This window comes from Pezoporus flaviventris, unplaced genomic scaffold (assembly GCF_033815535.1).
Source record: "Pezoporus flaviventris isolate CSIRO_AGI_PZ_B2104156 unplaced genomic scaffold, CSIRO_AGI_Pfla_v1 ptg000112l, whole genome shotgun sequence".
NCBI classification, from domain to species: domain Eukaryota; kingdom Metazoa; phylum Chordata; class Aves; order Psittaciformes; family Psittacidae; genus Pezoporus; species Pezoporus flaviventris.
This window is the reverse complement of record NW_026892660.1, coordinates 583,933-597,547: the sequence shown is the minus strand read 5'-3', so window position 1 is coordinate 597,547 and position 13,615 is coordinate 583,933. Positions and strand designations below refer to the sequence as shown.

Below are 13,615 nucleotides of genomic sequence, written 5' to 3'. Positions count from 1 at the left end.
AGAGCCAAACGCCGGCGCCTAGGCCTCCGCGGCGGGGCTTAGGACCCGGCGGCTCCGCCGGCGCTTCGCGACAACCGGCGGCACTTTACGGCAGTGCGACGCGGGGGCAGGGGACGGCGGCGATGAGCTTCTACGATGCGTTTCGGGGCTTCTTCGGGTTCCCGGGGCCGCGGAGGTACCGGTTACCCCCCCGTTGCCACCCTCCGCCCTTCCCGGTTAAACCCGGTCCCCATTAACCCCCCTGGCCCCGGTTGCTCCGGTGTCTCAGCGCCGTGGTCCCGCAGGCCCCGGGACCCGCTCTTTGGCGGCGCGACGTGGGACGAGGACGAGGATGATGAGGACGGCCCTTCCCTGGCGCAGCCCCCCCCGCACTTCGGCTTCGGGCCCCGCGGTGCCTTCGAGGAGCTGTTCCGGGACGTGGGCGAGCTCCTGGGGCTGTTCGGCGGCGCCTGGGCCGGGCTCCCGCTGCCCTCCGGCGAGCAGGAGGAGCGGCTGCCCCCCCCCGAGCCTGCAATGCCCAGCTCCGGCGAGGGGCGGCGGCTGCGGGACTCAATGCTGAAGCACCCGGAGAGCCTGGCCCAGCCATGGAGCCCCTTCCTGGGGGTGAGTGAGGCTCTGCCCCGCGAGGGGCCGGCTCTGGTGGCCGCTGGGGTGTCCTCTGTGTCACCAGTGCGTGCTTTGCCTTGCAGCTGGACGATGCTTCCCCGTCTTCTCCCAGCCTCAAGGCAGATCAGGGTGGGTGCCGCAGGGTCCCTGCCCACTCGGTTCACCCTGCCCCATGCTGCTGTCACCATCTCACGTCTGCCCCCTCCCCAGACCTGGACTCGCAGGTCTCCTCCGCAGGGCTGGGCACCATCCTGAGACCCAGCGAGCCCAAGGCTCACTCTTACTTCCAGAGCGTCTCTGTCACCAAAGTGACTCTGCCTGATGGGGTGAGTGTCCTCTGAGGGTGCAGCAAGGGGCAGCAGGTGAGCGGGGGACACTGTCCCCAGCACAAGGAGCGGAGCTAGGGCTGGTGGTGGGGCTCAGGGCTTGGTGGTGCTCTGCACAGGCGGTGGAGGAGTGCCGCACCGTGCAGGACAGCCAGGGCCGCCGGGAGACAACTGTGACACGCCGGAGGGGGGACCAAGCTTTCATCACCACCACCAAGGAGGACGGCCAGAGCAAAGACTACAGAGAGGAGGTGGTCAATACGGATGACCGTGAGTGGGGCACTGAGTAGAGTGAGGGGAGCAAGGCAGGGCCCCCCATGAGCCAGCTCTCCTTGCTCTCCCAGGGGAGCTGGCGCAGTTTGCAGGCACATGGCCGCCAGAGGACAATCTCCACCCTCCCAACCTGAGTGACCCATCCTCTGCGCTGGGCAGCTTCTTCCGACGCTGGTTCTCAAGCTGGTAGCTGTGCCCAGCCTGGCTGAGCACCCCGTAGGTGTGATGGGTGGGGGGACTGTGGGGCTCACCAGGGCTATGGGGATGGATGAATGGATGGGTGGACACTGGCAGCAGCCTCTTCTCACTGCCTGTTCCTGTTACAGATGGATCAGATCCTCCTGGGAGGTGGTCTCTGGGGGCTGCCTGTCTTCTGCAGAAGGACCCCTTGGGGGGCTGAGTGTGTGTGTGCATATGTGTACAGAGAAATAAAGTCTATTTATGGTAATGGTGACCTGCCAGGCTCCTTCAGGCCAGAACCTGCCCGATGCAGAGCCAGGAACCCACCAAGTGGCTCCTGGGTGCAGGCAGTGATGGGCTGCTCTGTGCCGATCCCTGCCCACCATGTCTGGTCTCCTGTGCTCCTCTCAAGGAACCAGCCCAGGACCCGTTCCAAGGCTTCTTCATTCCTCTTCATTAGTGCTGCCTGTGAGCAGGGATCCGGCAGGGAAAAGCAGAGCTCCCTGGAGCACACCCACCTGTGCTGGCTCAGCAGAGCCTGGGGACCTGCGGGGGCTCTGCTCCTACCGGGGCCACACTGCTGTCCCCAGCCCCACGCAGGACTCTGGTCCCTGCGAGGCGTCTCCCTGTGCTGTGGCTCCAATTGGTGTAAAGTCTGCACATTATCACCCAGCACCAGGGCTCATAAAACCTGGCTGGGACAGAGCCCGGCATCACCGTTGCTGCTGCCTGCTCCTAGCCAGCCCCATGGGCACCACTTCCTTCTTGAAGAGTGCCCGGGCTCTGCTCCACATCCAGAACCAGCTGGTGCGGGAGTGCCTGGCTGAGATGTTGGCCGTCCTCGTGCTCATCGTGAGTGGGAAACAGGGGGGTTTGGGGCAGACACTGGGGGATCCCAGGGCAGGGGGGGGGGTTGGGGCTCCACTGTGCTCATGGAGGAATTACCTGACCTCCTGCTTGGACCTGGGAAATGCTGCACCACAGTGGCTCGGGCACACCGTGGGCACGGGAGCTGCCATATGGCTCCTGAGGGAGCAGTGCTGGGTAGCACATACCTTGACACCTCTTGCCCTGCCTCAGACAAAGGTTGGGGCTCTGGAGCTGCACGTGGGGCTGCGTCCTGAAGGGCAGCACCTCTTCCCTGCTGCCTGCCCAGGAAAGCACACAGCATACTTTGCAATTAGAACCACAGTCAGGAGCAGTCACCACCTCCCTGCCTGTCTCCATGTGGTGCCCGAACCTGGAGCCAGGGGATGTGGCATGGAGATGGTGCAGGCAGCAGCACTGGAGCAGCCCTCACCTGGCTGATGCCCTGCTGCCTGGGTTCAGCGCTGATCCTGTCCCTGGGGAGCAGGCTGGGGGCTTGACAAGGGGCTGTGCTGGAGCCATGTCCCTCTCCTGCAGCTCATCACCCTGAGCGGCTCAGCGCAGATGGTCACCAGCTCTGAGTCCAAGGGGAACATCCTCACTGCCTACCTGGCAAGCGCCCTGGCCGTCATGGTGTCCATCTATATAGCTGGGGGAGTGTCTGGTGAGGCTGGGGAGGGGGCCCTGCTCCCGCTGTCCCCTGGCTCCAAGGACCCCCTGCTCCCACGCCTCTCCCCGCTCCATTGCAGGGGCCCACCTGAACCCAGCGTTCTCCCTCGCCATGTGCCTCCTGGAGCAGTTTCCCTGGTGGAAGTTGCCCATCTTTGTGGCCGTGCAGACTTTGGGAGCATTCGTCTCTGCTGGTGCTGTCTATGCTGTCTACTATGGTACAGGGCTGGGGGCCCGTGTCCAGTGGTTGTGTCAGGGTGACCAGGCTCCCCACACAGGCTCTGCCTTTGCTCTGCAGATGCCATCCATCACTACAGCAATGGGACCCTCACCGCCTCTGGCCCCCGGGAAACTGCCTCCATCTTTGCCACCTACCCTGCTGACTACCTGTCCCTCTCCAATGGCTTCTTGGACCAGGTGGGTGCCAGGGTTGGCTCCCCCCAGCCTGGCGGCACTGGTCCCCCCGGTGCTGAGCTGTCACACCGGCCCTGCAGGTGGTGGCCACGGCACTGCTGATTGTGGGCATCCTGGCCATCCTGGACACCCGCAACAAAGGTGTCCCTAAGGGCCTGGAGCCAGTGGCAGTGGCCCTGCTGGTGTTCTCCCTCGAGGCCTCCCTGGGCTCCAACTGCAGCTGCCCCATGAACCCTGCACGGGATTTTGGGCCCCGACTCTTCACCTGTGTGGCAGGTTGGGGCACAGAGGTCTTCAGGTGGGTCGAGGTAAGGGGGTGAAGGTGGGGAGCATGGGGGTGACACCTTGCCCACTATGCCCCGTCCCCAGCAGGGGCAATGGGTGGTGGTGGGTGCCGGTGGTGGCACCGATGCTGGGAGCCGCTGTGGGCTCAGCCCTGTACCAGCTCCTCGTGGCGTTTCACCACCCGCTCCCGGAGGGCGCTGCCGCAGCAGAGCAGAGCCCCCCGGTCCTCAGCATCGCTGCCGTCCCCACGGACCCCAAGACCTCACCCGCAGAGGAGGACACCGGGAGGACGCTGCCCCAGAAGTGACGCTGGAGACACCCCCTGCCCCGAACCGGCGGCACCGGCCCCCACGGCCCCCATTGCACCAATAAACGAGCCCTGAGGCCGCGGGGTGTCTGTGGGGTGTCGATGGGGTATCCATGGGGTGCCCGTGGGGTGTCCATGCAGCGGCCATGGGTTGTCTATGGGGTGCCCGTGGGGTGCCCGTGGGGTGTCCATGCAGCGGCCATGGGGTGTCCGTGGGGTGCCCGTGAGGTGCCACCTCCCTCTCACAGGACCCCGCTCCCCCCCCCATCACTTCCGCCGCCGACCGGCGCCGCCGCGGCCATGGGGCGCTGAGCCGGCAGCAGCAGCGCGGCAGCGGGAGCGGGGCCGCAGCGGCCCCGGTACCGGCCCCCGGCCCCGGCCGCCCGCCCGCTCCCCATGGGCTGCGGGGCCGCGAGCCATGGAGCGGTGCGCGTCCCGCCGGGCCCCAGGTGAGCGGGGGGGGGAGGCCGGTAAGGCCGCGGGAGGCCCCGGTGGGCCCCTGTACCGCGGCGGAGCGGGAGGGCCCGGGCAGGGGCTGCGGCAGCGCGGGATGGAGCCGCAGCCGTGATCGTGCCTCGGGAGGTGCCCGAGAAGTGGCCGCGGGTCCGGGAGCCCCGCGGGGCGGTGCGGGCGCGGCGGGGCCGGGCCGCGGGGACGGGAGGGGTCGGGGGGCTGAGGGCAGCGCCCGGGCTGTGTTGCAGAGGAGGAGCGGCGGGTGCGAGCCAACGCGCGGGACTACAACGAGAAGTTCCAGTACGCAGTGAGTGCTCTGGGGGGGAAGCGAGCGGCTCGGAGGGGGCTGGCACCGGGTCAGCGCCGGGGGGGGGTTACAGCTAAAATTAGATGTTTATCCCTGAGACAATTGTGCTGATGAGCATCACACGGGACTGCACGGCACTGCATTGCACTGCACTGCACAAGACTGCATGGCACAGCACTGCACTGCTCATCACTGCACTCTGGTCCCTCGGTACCAGCCGCTCCTTGGGTACTGGTTGGTCCCTGGGTACAGACAGGTCCCTGGGTACTGGTGGGTGACCCAGGGGAAGAAATCTGCTTCTTGAGGAAAAGTTAGAGGAGGGGTAGGAGCTGCTGGGCTGAGATCCCAGGTTAGGGCCATGGTGAGCTGCAGCTCTCAGAGTGATGCTGGGACCACAGGGGCCTCAGCAGCTCATGAACCCTCCCTTTTGTCCTGTCCATCCCCAGAGCAACTGCATCAAGACCTCCAAGTACAACATCATCACCTTCCTGCCTGTCAACCTCTTCGAGCAGTTCCAGGAAGTGGCCAACACCTATTTCCTCTTCCTCCTCATCCTGCAGGTGAGTGCTGGGGTCCTGGGGAGCCAGATGGGGCTCTTCCATCATCTCCTTCCCTGGCTGGGCAGCTGGGGGGGGCCAGGACACATCCTGCCCTTGGGAAGTGTGGGTTTGACACCCTTGAGCAGGGATGGTGTGGGCCTGGGGCTGGCCTGGTCCCCCCCAGCTCCCACTCTCTGTCCCCAGCTGATCCCACAGATCTCTTCACTCTCCTGGTTCACCACCATCGTGCCTTTGGTTCTTGTCTTAACCATCACAGCTGTCAAAGATGCCACGGACGACTATGTGAGTGGTTCCCCACGTGCCCCTCTGTTAGGGCCAGGGGACTTGGGGCTGTGACCCTGGTGCGGGTGTGCAGGGGTAGGGCTGCAGGACCCCATCCCCAGCAGAGCTGACGGCGCTGTCTTCCCCTCTGCACCCAGTTCCGCCATAAAAGTGACAACCAGGTGAACAACCGGCAGTCTCAGGTGCTCATCAGTGGAGTGTGAGTGTCACAGGGACAGGACAGCCAGGGAGGGGGCATGGCCCCCCCCAGGACATGGCACAGGGCTGCAGGCAGGGGAACAGAGCGCTGCCAACTCCCACCTAACTCCACTGCGCTGTCTCCCTGCAGCCTCCGACAGGAGCAGTGGATGAACGTCCGTGTTGGAGACATCATCAAGCTGGAGAACAACCAGTTCGTGGCGGTGAGTGTGGCCCCAACACAGGAGTGGTCCTGGCTTGGTGACACACAGGGACAGTGGCATGGCATGGTGCTCCTCCATCACCTGGGGTGGAGGTGTCAGGGACTTCCCCACTGGGAAGTTGCATTTAGGATGTAGCATTGGAGCTCTGGAGATTGCCTGATGTGGGTCCTTCAGGAGCTGGTGTCCAGGGTGCTAGCAGCACCATGCTGAGTACACCTGGTTCTGGACCCTGCTGGCCCCTGGCTTCCCTGTGGAAGGTGTAGGGGACCCGGTGTCAGCACAACCCTTCCCATGTCTCTCCTGGCAGGCTGACCTCCTCCTGCTCTCCAGCAGTGAACCCCATGGGTTGTGCTACATAGAGACTGCAGAGCTGGACGGGTAGGTAACCCCTGCTCACCTCGAGTGACAGGGGAAGGCAAGAGGTAGGAGTGAGATCAGGGCAGGGCAGGAACTGCTGGGGACCCAAACCTAGGGAGCATCTGCTGCCTCTAACCCCACATGTGGTGCCTCCTTGCTCGCAGAGAGACCAACATGAAGGTGCGACAGGCCATCCCTGTCACCTCAGAGCTGGGTGACACCAGCAAGCTGGCTCGGTTTGATGGTGAGTGCCTGTGACCAGCCCCTGGATTTTCTCCTCCATCATCTTGGCATGGGCCCACCCTGGAGAGACCAGGACCATCCCTGCACTGTTGTGGTCCTACGGTTTGAATCAGATCTCTGGGGAGCTGGGGACAGTGCTGGGAGCACTGGGATGGAGCTGAGCACGTAGAGAAGGCGTGTTACAGCCAAGCCATCCCCTGTGCCCAGGTGAGGTGATCTGTGAACCCCCCAACAACAAGCTGGACAAGTTTGGAGGGACGCTCTACTGGAAGGAAAGCAAGTACCCCCTGAGCAACCAGAACATGCTGCTGCGGGGCTGCGTCCTGCGCAACACCGAGTGGTGCTTTGGCCTCGTTGTCTTTGCAGGTAGGTTGGGACAGCAGCCACCACTGTCCTGCACACAAGGGAGAAAGCCCCTGACACCCTTCCTTCCTCCAGGGCCTGACACCAAGCTCATGCAGAACAGCGGCCGGACCAAGTTCAAGCGGACGAGCATCGATCGGCTGATGAACACGCTGGTGCTCTGGGTAGGCAGGCAGATCCCAGGGAGCCCCGGCTGTGGCCTCCTTTGGGCTCTGATGTTCTGTCCTGTCCCCAGATCTTCGGGTTCCTGGTGTGCATGGGGGTGATTCTGGCCATTGGCAATGCCATCTGGGAGCATGAGGTGGGCGTCTGCTTCCAGATCTACCTGCCCTGGGACGAGGGGGTGCACAGTGCCTTCTTCTCGGGCTTCCTCTCCTTCTGGTCCTACATCATCATCCTCAACACTGTGGTGCCCATCTCACTCTACGTAAGGTAGGGCAGTGACAGAGGGGCTGGGGATGTGCGAGGGGCAGGCACCAGGAATTAGGGGTGCCTTCTGGGGAGGGGAGATGGGGATGGAGACCCACGGGCAGAGCTGTGTGCATGGGGTGGGCACGGGCTGCTCTCCTGGTGATGGGCCATGTCTGCCCTTGGAGATACCCCAAGACCTGAGACCCCACAGGTCCCTCAGGCCCCCCTGGCTGTGTCTGGCTGCTCGTCTCTCCCTGCCCTGGCTGCATGCTGGTTATTTTGCTCTGCCTTCCTGCAGCTCCCAGGCTCCTGCACTGTCCCCTTCTCTCTCTCTTTTAATTTCTCTCTCTTTTCGTTCCCCAGCATGGGTTCTGTCACCCTTAGCCCCGAGGTAAGAACGTGTCGCCCCCACCCCTGCCCCTAGTTCATTGCTGTCTGCCCTGGGGGCTGGGGAGGGGGTTTGGGGACATGCCCAGGGAACCCTACGGGCTCCCCCCTCGGTGCCAGGCCCTGCGACCCCAGCCCTGGCTTGGCAGTGGCTGTTGGTAGGAGCGGGTGCAGACCAGCCCCGGGGAGGGGTGCGGGAGCCAGCAAGCAGCATGGGGGCCCTGGGTGCGGGGGTGACCCAGGCAGCTGGGGGCCTGGGGTGGGGAGGGTGTGCCCGTCACTGGCTCAGCAGAGCTTCCCTGCCCCGGTGACGCATGGCTGTCCCCCCTGCAGTGTGGAGGTGATCCGCCTTGGGCACAGCTACTTCATCAACTGGGACAAGAAGATGTACTGTGCCAAGCGCCGGACACCAGCCGAGGCCCGGACCACCACCCTCAATGAGGAGCTGGGGCAGGTGGAGTACATCTTCTCTGACAAGACTGGCACCCTCACCCAGAACATCATGGTCTTCAGCAAGTGCTCTGTGAATGGGCACAGCTACGGTGAGCGCAGGGCACGGGGGATGGGCTGGGCGTGCCTGCAGGGGGTGGGTGCACCAGGTCCCCTCCTGCAGACCCTGGGGGGGACGAGAGGGCTCAGCCATAGCGTGGGGGCACCCCTGGGCATGGGTGCTGGTGGAGCCACAGCGGTGGGGCCCTTTCCTGGTTAACCTGTGCCCTGGTTCACAGGTGATGTTCAGGACGTGCTGGGCCACAAGGCAGAGCTGGGAGAGGTGAGAGTGCCACAGGGCTGGTGCCTGGCCATGCCGCTGCCCGCAGCAGCATAACCTCACCTCTGTCCCTCCCAGCGGCCAGAGCCGGTTGACTTCTCCTTCAACCCACTGGCGGACCCCCGGTTCCAGTTCTGGGACCCCAGCCTGCTGGAAGCCATCAAGCTGGGAGACCCCCACGTGCATGAGTTCTTCCGTCTGCTCTCGCTCTGCCACACCGTCATGTCCGAGGAGAAGAACGAAGGTGGGTGCAGAGGACAGGACCTGTCCCTGCTCCCTGTGTGGCTTGGGCTGTGGCGCAGCCTCTCACCCCTGTGCTGTCCCCAGGGGAGCTCTATTACAAAGCTCAGTCCCCAGACGAGGGAGCGCTGGTCACAGCCGCCAGGAACTTCGGCTTCGTGTTCCGGTCCCGTACCCCCAAGACAATCACAGTGCACGAGCTGGGCCGAGCCATCACGTACCAGCTGCTGGCCATCCTGGACTTCAACAACATCCGCAAGCGCATGTCTGTCATCGGTGAGACCCTGAGCCCTGCACAGGGGCTGGGAGGGCTGGGGGCTTGCTGCGGTGGACTTGGAGACCAGCCCCATGCAAATGGTGACATGACTGCAGAGGCATCATCGGCTCATGGCTGGAGGTAGGAGTGGGACCTGCTCCTGCTCCCCTGAGCCAGGCAGCTTGTTCCCTGCTCCCCACAGTGCGCAGCCCCGAGGGCAAGATCCGGCTGTACTGCAAAGGTGCTGACACCATCCTGCTGGAGCGCCTCCACCCCATCAACCAGGACCTGACCAATGTCACCACCGACCACCTCAATGTGAGTGTGGCAGGGTCCTGCTGGCAGGGCTGTGGAGAGAAGAGGAGCTGCCCACAGGCATGGAGCCTGGCGTGTGCCCTGCCCTGGAGGCCATCAGGGCCTGGGGACACCATCAAGGTCTGTCCCTTCACCTGACTCCGGCCACTGCAGGAATATGCTGGTGAGGGGCTGCGGACGCTGGTGCTGGCCTACAAAGACCTGGAGGAGAGCTACTACGAGGAGTGGTCTGAGCGGCTGCACCAAGCCAGCAGTGCCCACGAGGCCCGGGAGGATCGCCTGGCTCAGCTCTACGATGAGGTGGAGCACGATATGATGGTACGTGGGGGTGGGGGCACTGGGGAGTGGGAAGGGGCTGGGGTGCAGCCTGATCTTCTGCCTCTTTGGGTCCTCCAGCTGCTTGGAGCCACAGCCATCGAGGACAAACTGCAGCAGGGGGTCCCTGAAACCATCGCCATCCTGACGCTGGCTAACATCAAGATCTGGGTGCTGACGGGGGACAAACAGGGTGAGTAGTACTGGGGTGGGGGGCTGGCTGGAGATGAGGCTGCTTTCCTGGGGGTCAGTGGGACATGTGCTCCTCCTTGGGCTAGGCCTGGCTCAGCCCCTGGTTTCCCATCCCCAGAAACAGCCGTGAACATCGGCTACTCCTGCAAGATGCTGACGGACGACATGACCGAGGTGTTCGTGGTCACAGGCCACACTGTGCTGGAGGTGCGAGAGGAGCTCAGGTGAGGGTTGGGGGCAGAGGACATGCGTGAGGCTGGTGTGAGGCACAGCTGCGTGCAGGGAACGGGGGGTTACAGAAGTGCCCTCACTCGAGGCCCCCTGACCCTTCTCCTCCTCAGGAAAGCCCGGGAGAAGATGATGGATGCATCACACTCCACAAGCAATGGCTTCTCCTACCAGGAGAAACTCTCCTCTTCCAAGCTCACCTCTGTGCTGGAAGCCATCGCGGGTGAATATGCCCTAGTCATCAATGGGCACAGCCTGGTAGGGACCTGGGAGTGTGGCTGGATGGGGCACAGTGCTCAGCTCTGGGATGTTTCCCCAGCATCCCCCTGCTCTCCTTGCAGGCCCATGCACTGGAGGCTGACATGGAGGTGGAGTTCCTGGAGACAGCGTGTGCCTGCAAGGCCGTCATCTGCTGCCGTGTCACACCCCTGCAGAAGGCCCAGGTGGTGGAGCTGGTGAAGAAGTACAAGAAAGCTGTGACCCTGGCCATCGGGGACGGCGCCAACGATGTCAGCATGATCAAGAGTGAGTCCCGGGGTCTGGGCAGCAGCAGGAGGGACAGATCCCCACTTGCACTATCCCGTGGCAGCATCTGCCCTTGCCCCTTTGTGCCCTGCAGGAACATAGTCCCAGGGGAAGGGTGCCACCCCTGGTCCCTGTGCTCCTGGCAGAGCCCTCTTCACCCCACGTGTCTCTTCCCTCCACAGCCGCCCACATCGGGGTGGGCATCAGCGGGCAGGAGGGCATCCAGGCAGTGCTGGCCTCCGACTACTCCTTCTCCCAGTTCAAGTTCCTGCAGCGCCTGCTGCTGGTGCATGGACGCTGGTCCTACCTACGCATGTGCAAGTTCCTCTGCTACTTCTTCTACAAGAACTTTGCCTTCACCATGGTCCACTTCTGGTTTGGCTTCTTCTGCGGCTTCTCGGCACAGGTGGGTTGTTGGCTTCTCACGCTTGGAGTTGGAGAGGGTTTGCCCACGGGACCCCTCTGCTCTGAGGCATGCCCCAGTCCCAAGGCTCCCCATGGGGCCTCATCCTGCAGCTGCAGGCACAGCTTGGGATCCCTCCGGAGCGTGGCAGCATGTGGTGGGTGTGAGGAGCCCAGGGCATTGCACCACTTGGGGTGGGCACAGGGACAGCGGGGTACAGAGCAGGTCTGGTGTCCCCCTGAGCGCTCCATTTCATGCAGACTGTGTATGACCAGTACTTCATCACTCTCTACAACATCGTCTACACGTCGCTGCCTGTGCTCGCCATGGGGGTATTCGACCAGGTACAGTGGGGAGCAGTGCAGGGGCTCCCTGAGTGCACAAGTTGCTGGCCCCTATGTGGCCCATCTGCAGGAGGAAGGGCTGCCCGGGTGCCTGGGCTGGGCTGACCTTGTCTCTTCACGGTCAGCAGTGAAGGCTCGCCCAGCCCCAGGGAGCAGGTTCTGCCTGCCCAGGGCTGCAGGAAGGTGCCCAGTGTGCCCTGTGTCCCCAGGACGTGCCAGAGCAGCGGAGCATGGAGTACCCCAAGCTCTATGAGCCTGGACAGCTGAACCTGCTCTTCAACAAACGGGAGTTCTTCATCTGCATCGCCCAGGGCATCTACACCTCTGTCCTCATGTTCTTCATCCCCTATGGTGTCTTTGCGGACGCCACCCGTGATGATGGAGCTCAGCTGGCTGACTACCAGTCCTTTGCTGTCACTGTCGCCACCTCCCTTGTGATTGTTGTCAGTGTGCAGGTAGGGACATGGCTGCTTACAGGGAGCTGGCAGGTAGGGATGTGGCTGCTCAGTCTCTGCCCCTCACCAGGAACACAGCTGGTGAAGGCTTGGGTCCTATCCTGCCCCATGGCCATGCTTGGCGCACCACAGCTGTTCCCTGAGCCCTGCTTCTTCCTTCCCCTCTCCACCAGATTGGGCTGGACACGGGCTTCTGGACAGCCATCAACCACTTCTTCATCTGGGGCAGCCTTGCCGCCTACTTCGCCATCCTGTTTGCCATGCACAGCAATGGACTCTTCCAGATGTTCCCCAACCAGTTCCGCTTTGTGGGTGAGTGCCAGGGGAGCTGAGTGATGCACCCCACCTCAGCAGCATGCTACCCCAGCCCAGTTCTGTCTAGCTTCATGCTCCCCCCCAGGTAATGCACAGAACACGCTGGCCCAGCCCACAGTCTGGTTGACCATCGCCCTCACCACTGTGGTCTGCATCATGCCTGTTGTGGCCTTTCGCTTCCTCAAGCTGGACCTGAAGCCTGAACTCTCAGACACGGTGGGAGCACCTGACCATAGGGGCTGGGCATGGAGGGGTGTCCTCTTTCTTCCCTGGGGGTCCCTGATGTGTTCCCGGTGCTGTCCTCAGGTGCGCTACACTCAGCTCGTGCGGAAGAAGCAGAAGACCCAGCACCGGTGCATGCGGCGTGCAGGGCGTGTGGGCTCCCGCCGTTCTGGCTACGCCTTCTCCCACCAGGAGGGCTTCGGGGAGCTCATCATGTCCGGTAAGAACATGCGGCTCAGCTCCCTGGCGCTCTCCAGCTTCACGGCCCGGCCCAGCACTGGCTGGATTGAGACCCTGCGCAAGAAGAAGGGCAGCGACAGCAGCACCGCTGGCAGCCCCAGCAGTGCCGCCAGCAAGACTCTCAAGGTGTGAGGCTGGGGAAGGGGGGGGCATGTCCCCTCCCATGCAGTCAGGGATCCTCCTTCTCTCACAGTGGCCTGGGGGGTCCCAAGCAGGAGGACAGAGGCCACGTGTGCCCCTGAGGTGTTGGTGGAGTTTGGACTGTCATGACGTAACCAAAAAGTCTTTTTACCCCATCCCTGGGAGGGATGGACGCACGGACACTGCCCCCAGCAGCCCTCCCTGGGCTGCTTCTCTGTCAGTATTCACCTCCACAAAGTGCAAGTACCCCAATCACACGTGAATGTATCATGCCAGAGACGCTGCTGTGGGCAGGCGTGGAGAGTTGGGGGTGCTGTGACAGCAGCCTCCCTCTTCCCTCCCCCTCCTCCCCCGTGTCTTCTTTTTATATCAAAATAGAGAAAAAAAACCACCAAAAGAAACCCACAAAAAACACACAAAACAGACAAGGAAGGACAGACGCCCTACAACTGCTTCGGCCTGTGTTGCACACGGTGATGGAGAGAGCGGGGAGGCCGTGGCCCTGGGGCGCTCCGGAGCCGGGGGATGGGCTGGGAAAGGGGAAGCGTTCCCCGGGTCCTTCCCTGTCTCTGCGGGAGCAGCAGCCGTGATTCACTCCCACACCCAACACTGGGCTCTTGCACAACTTTCAGCCTCCGCTTCCTCCCTGCTCTTCCTCCCCGCGCCAGCTCCTGGGGTCCCCACCGGGGGATCGCTGGGGGGGGGGGCGGTCGGGGGTCTCTGTGATACCAAAGAGGAATCCGGTTCAAAACGGGCTCTGGCTTGGGCTGGAGTCGATTTTTCGGGAAGTTCGGGAGTTTCTTTGTGTCGGGGTGGGGGACGCGAGGATCGGGGCGTCTAATTTATTACACGTTTCTATAGTGCGGGATTGTCAAAATCACGGGACCGCAGCAGGAAAAAATGAACCAAAACCCAGCGTTTTCTATATAAAAACAACCACAAAGTTGTGCGCAGCCGTGTCCTG

The 13,615-nt window shown here is 63.1% G+C and overlaps 3 protein-coding genes across 8 annotated transcripts; all 3 read left to right on the top strand.

The window, feature by feature from the left end:
- Positions 1-7: 7 nt before the first annotated feature.
- Positions 8-1,653, top strand: HAX1 (HCLS1 associated protein X-1). Of its 3 annotated transcripts, XM_061477846.1 has the most exons (7): positions 8-175; positions 285-603; positions 690-735; positions 817-932; positions 1,052-1,202; positions 1,277-1,421; positions 1,532-1,653. In XM_061477846.1, the coding sequence occupies exons 1-6, from the start codon at positions 123-125 to the stop codon at positions 1,393-1,395; spliced, it is 804 nt and encodes a 267-aa protein (XP_061333830.1). In that variant the 5' UTR covers positions 8-122; the 3' UTR covers positions 1,396-1,421; positions 1,532-1,653. The 3 variants fall into 3 exon arrangements, with proteins under 3 accessions (XP_061333830.1, XP_061333831.1, XP_061333828.1); XM_061477847.1 differs by having other exon boundaries at positions 1,052-1,183; positions 1,277-1,653; XM_061477844.1 differs by having other exon boundaries at positions 1,277-1,653.
- A 199-nt stretch (positions 1,654-1,852) lies between these two features.
- On the top strand, positions 1,853-3,927 carry AQP10 (aquaporin 10). The gene is made up of 6 exons (XM_061477919.1): positions 1,853-2,237; positions 2,790-2,916; positions 3,002-3,139; positions 3,220-3,338; positions 3,416-3,633; positions 3,705-3,927. The coding sequence occupies exons 1-6, from the start codon at positions 2,133-2,135 to the stop codon at positions 3,925-3,927; spliced, it is 930 nt and encodes a 309-aa protein (XP_061333903.1). The 5' UTR covers positions 1,853-2,132.
- A 325-nt stretch (positions 3,928-4,252) lies between these two features.
- Positions 4,253-13,598, top strand: ATP8B2 (ATPase phospholipid transporting 8B2). 4 transcript variants are annotated; one of them, XM_061477853.1, is made up of 28 exons: positions 4,253-4,376; positions 4,629-4,680; positions 5,134-5,247; positions 5,431-5,529; positions 5,667-5,728; positions 5,858-5,930; positions 6,238-6,308; positions 6,452-6,531; positions 6,738-6,896; positions 6,969-7,057; positions 7,129-7,325; positions 7,603-7,695; positions 8,025-8,233; positions 8,420-8,463; positions 8,539-8,704; positions 8,788-8,976; positions 9,159-9,274; positions 9,425-9,589; positions 9,668-9,779; positions 9,897-10,002; positions 10,120-10,264; positions 10,348-10,531; positions 10,714-10,937; positions 11,195-11,278; positions 11,488-11,733; positions 11,907-12,045; positions 12,134-12,264; positions 12,355-13,598. In XM_061477853.1, exons 1-28 carry the CDS (start codon positions 4,324-4,326, stop codon positions 12,640-12,642), a joined length of 3,690 nt encoding a protein of 1,229 aa, XP_061333837.1. In that variant the 5' UTR covers positions 4,253-4,323; the 3' UTR covers positions 12,643-13,598. The 4 variants fall into 4 exon arrangements, with proteins under 4 accessions (XP_061333837.1, XP_061333838.1, XP_061333839.1 ...); XM_061477854.1 differs by having other exon boundaries at positions 4,629-4,687; XM_061477855.1 differs by lacking the exon at positions 7,603-7,695.
- The last annotated feature ends 17 nt before the right edge of the window (positions 13,599-13,615 follow it).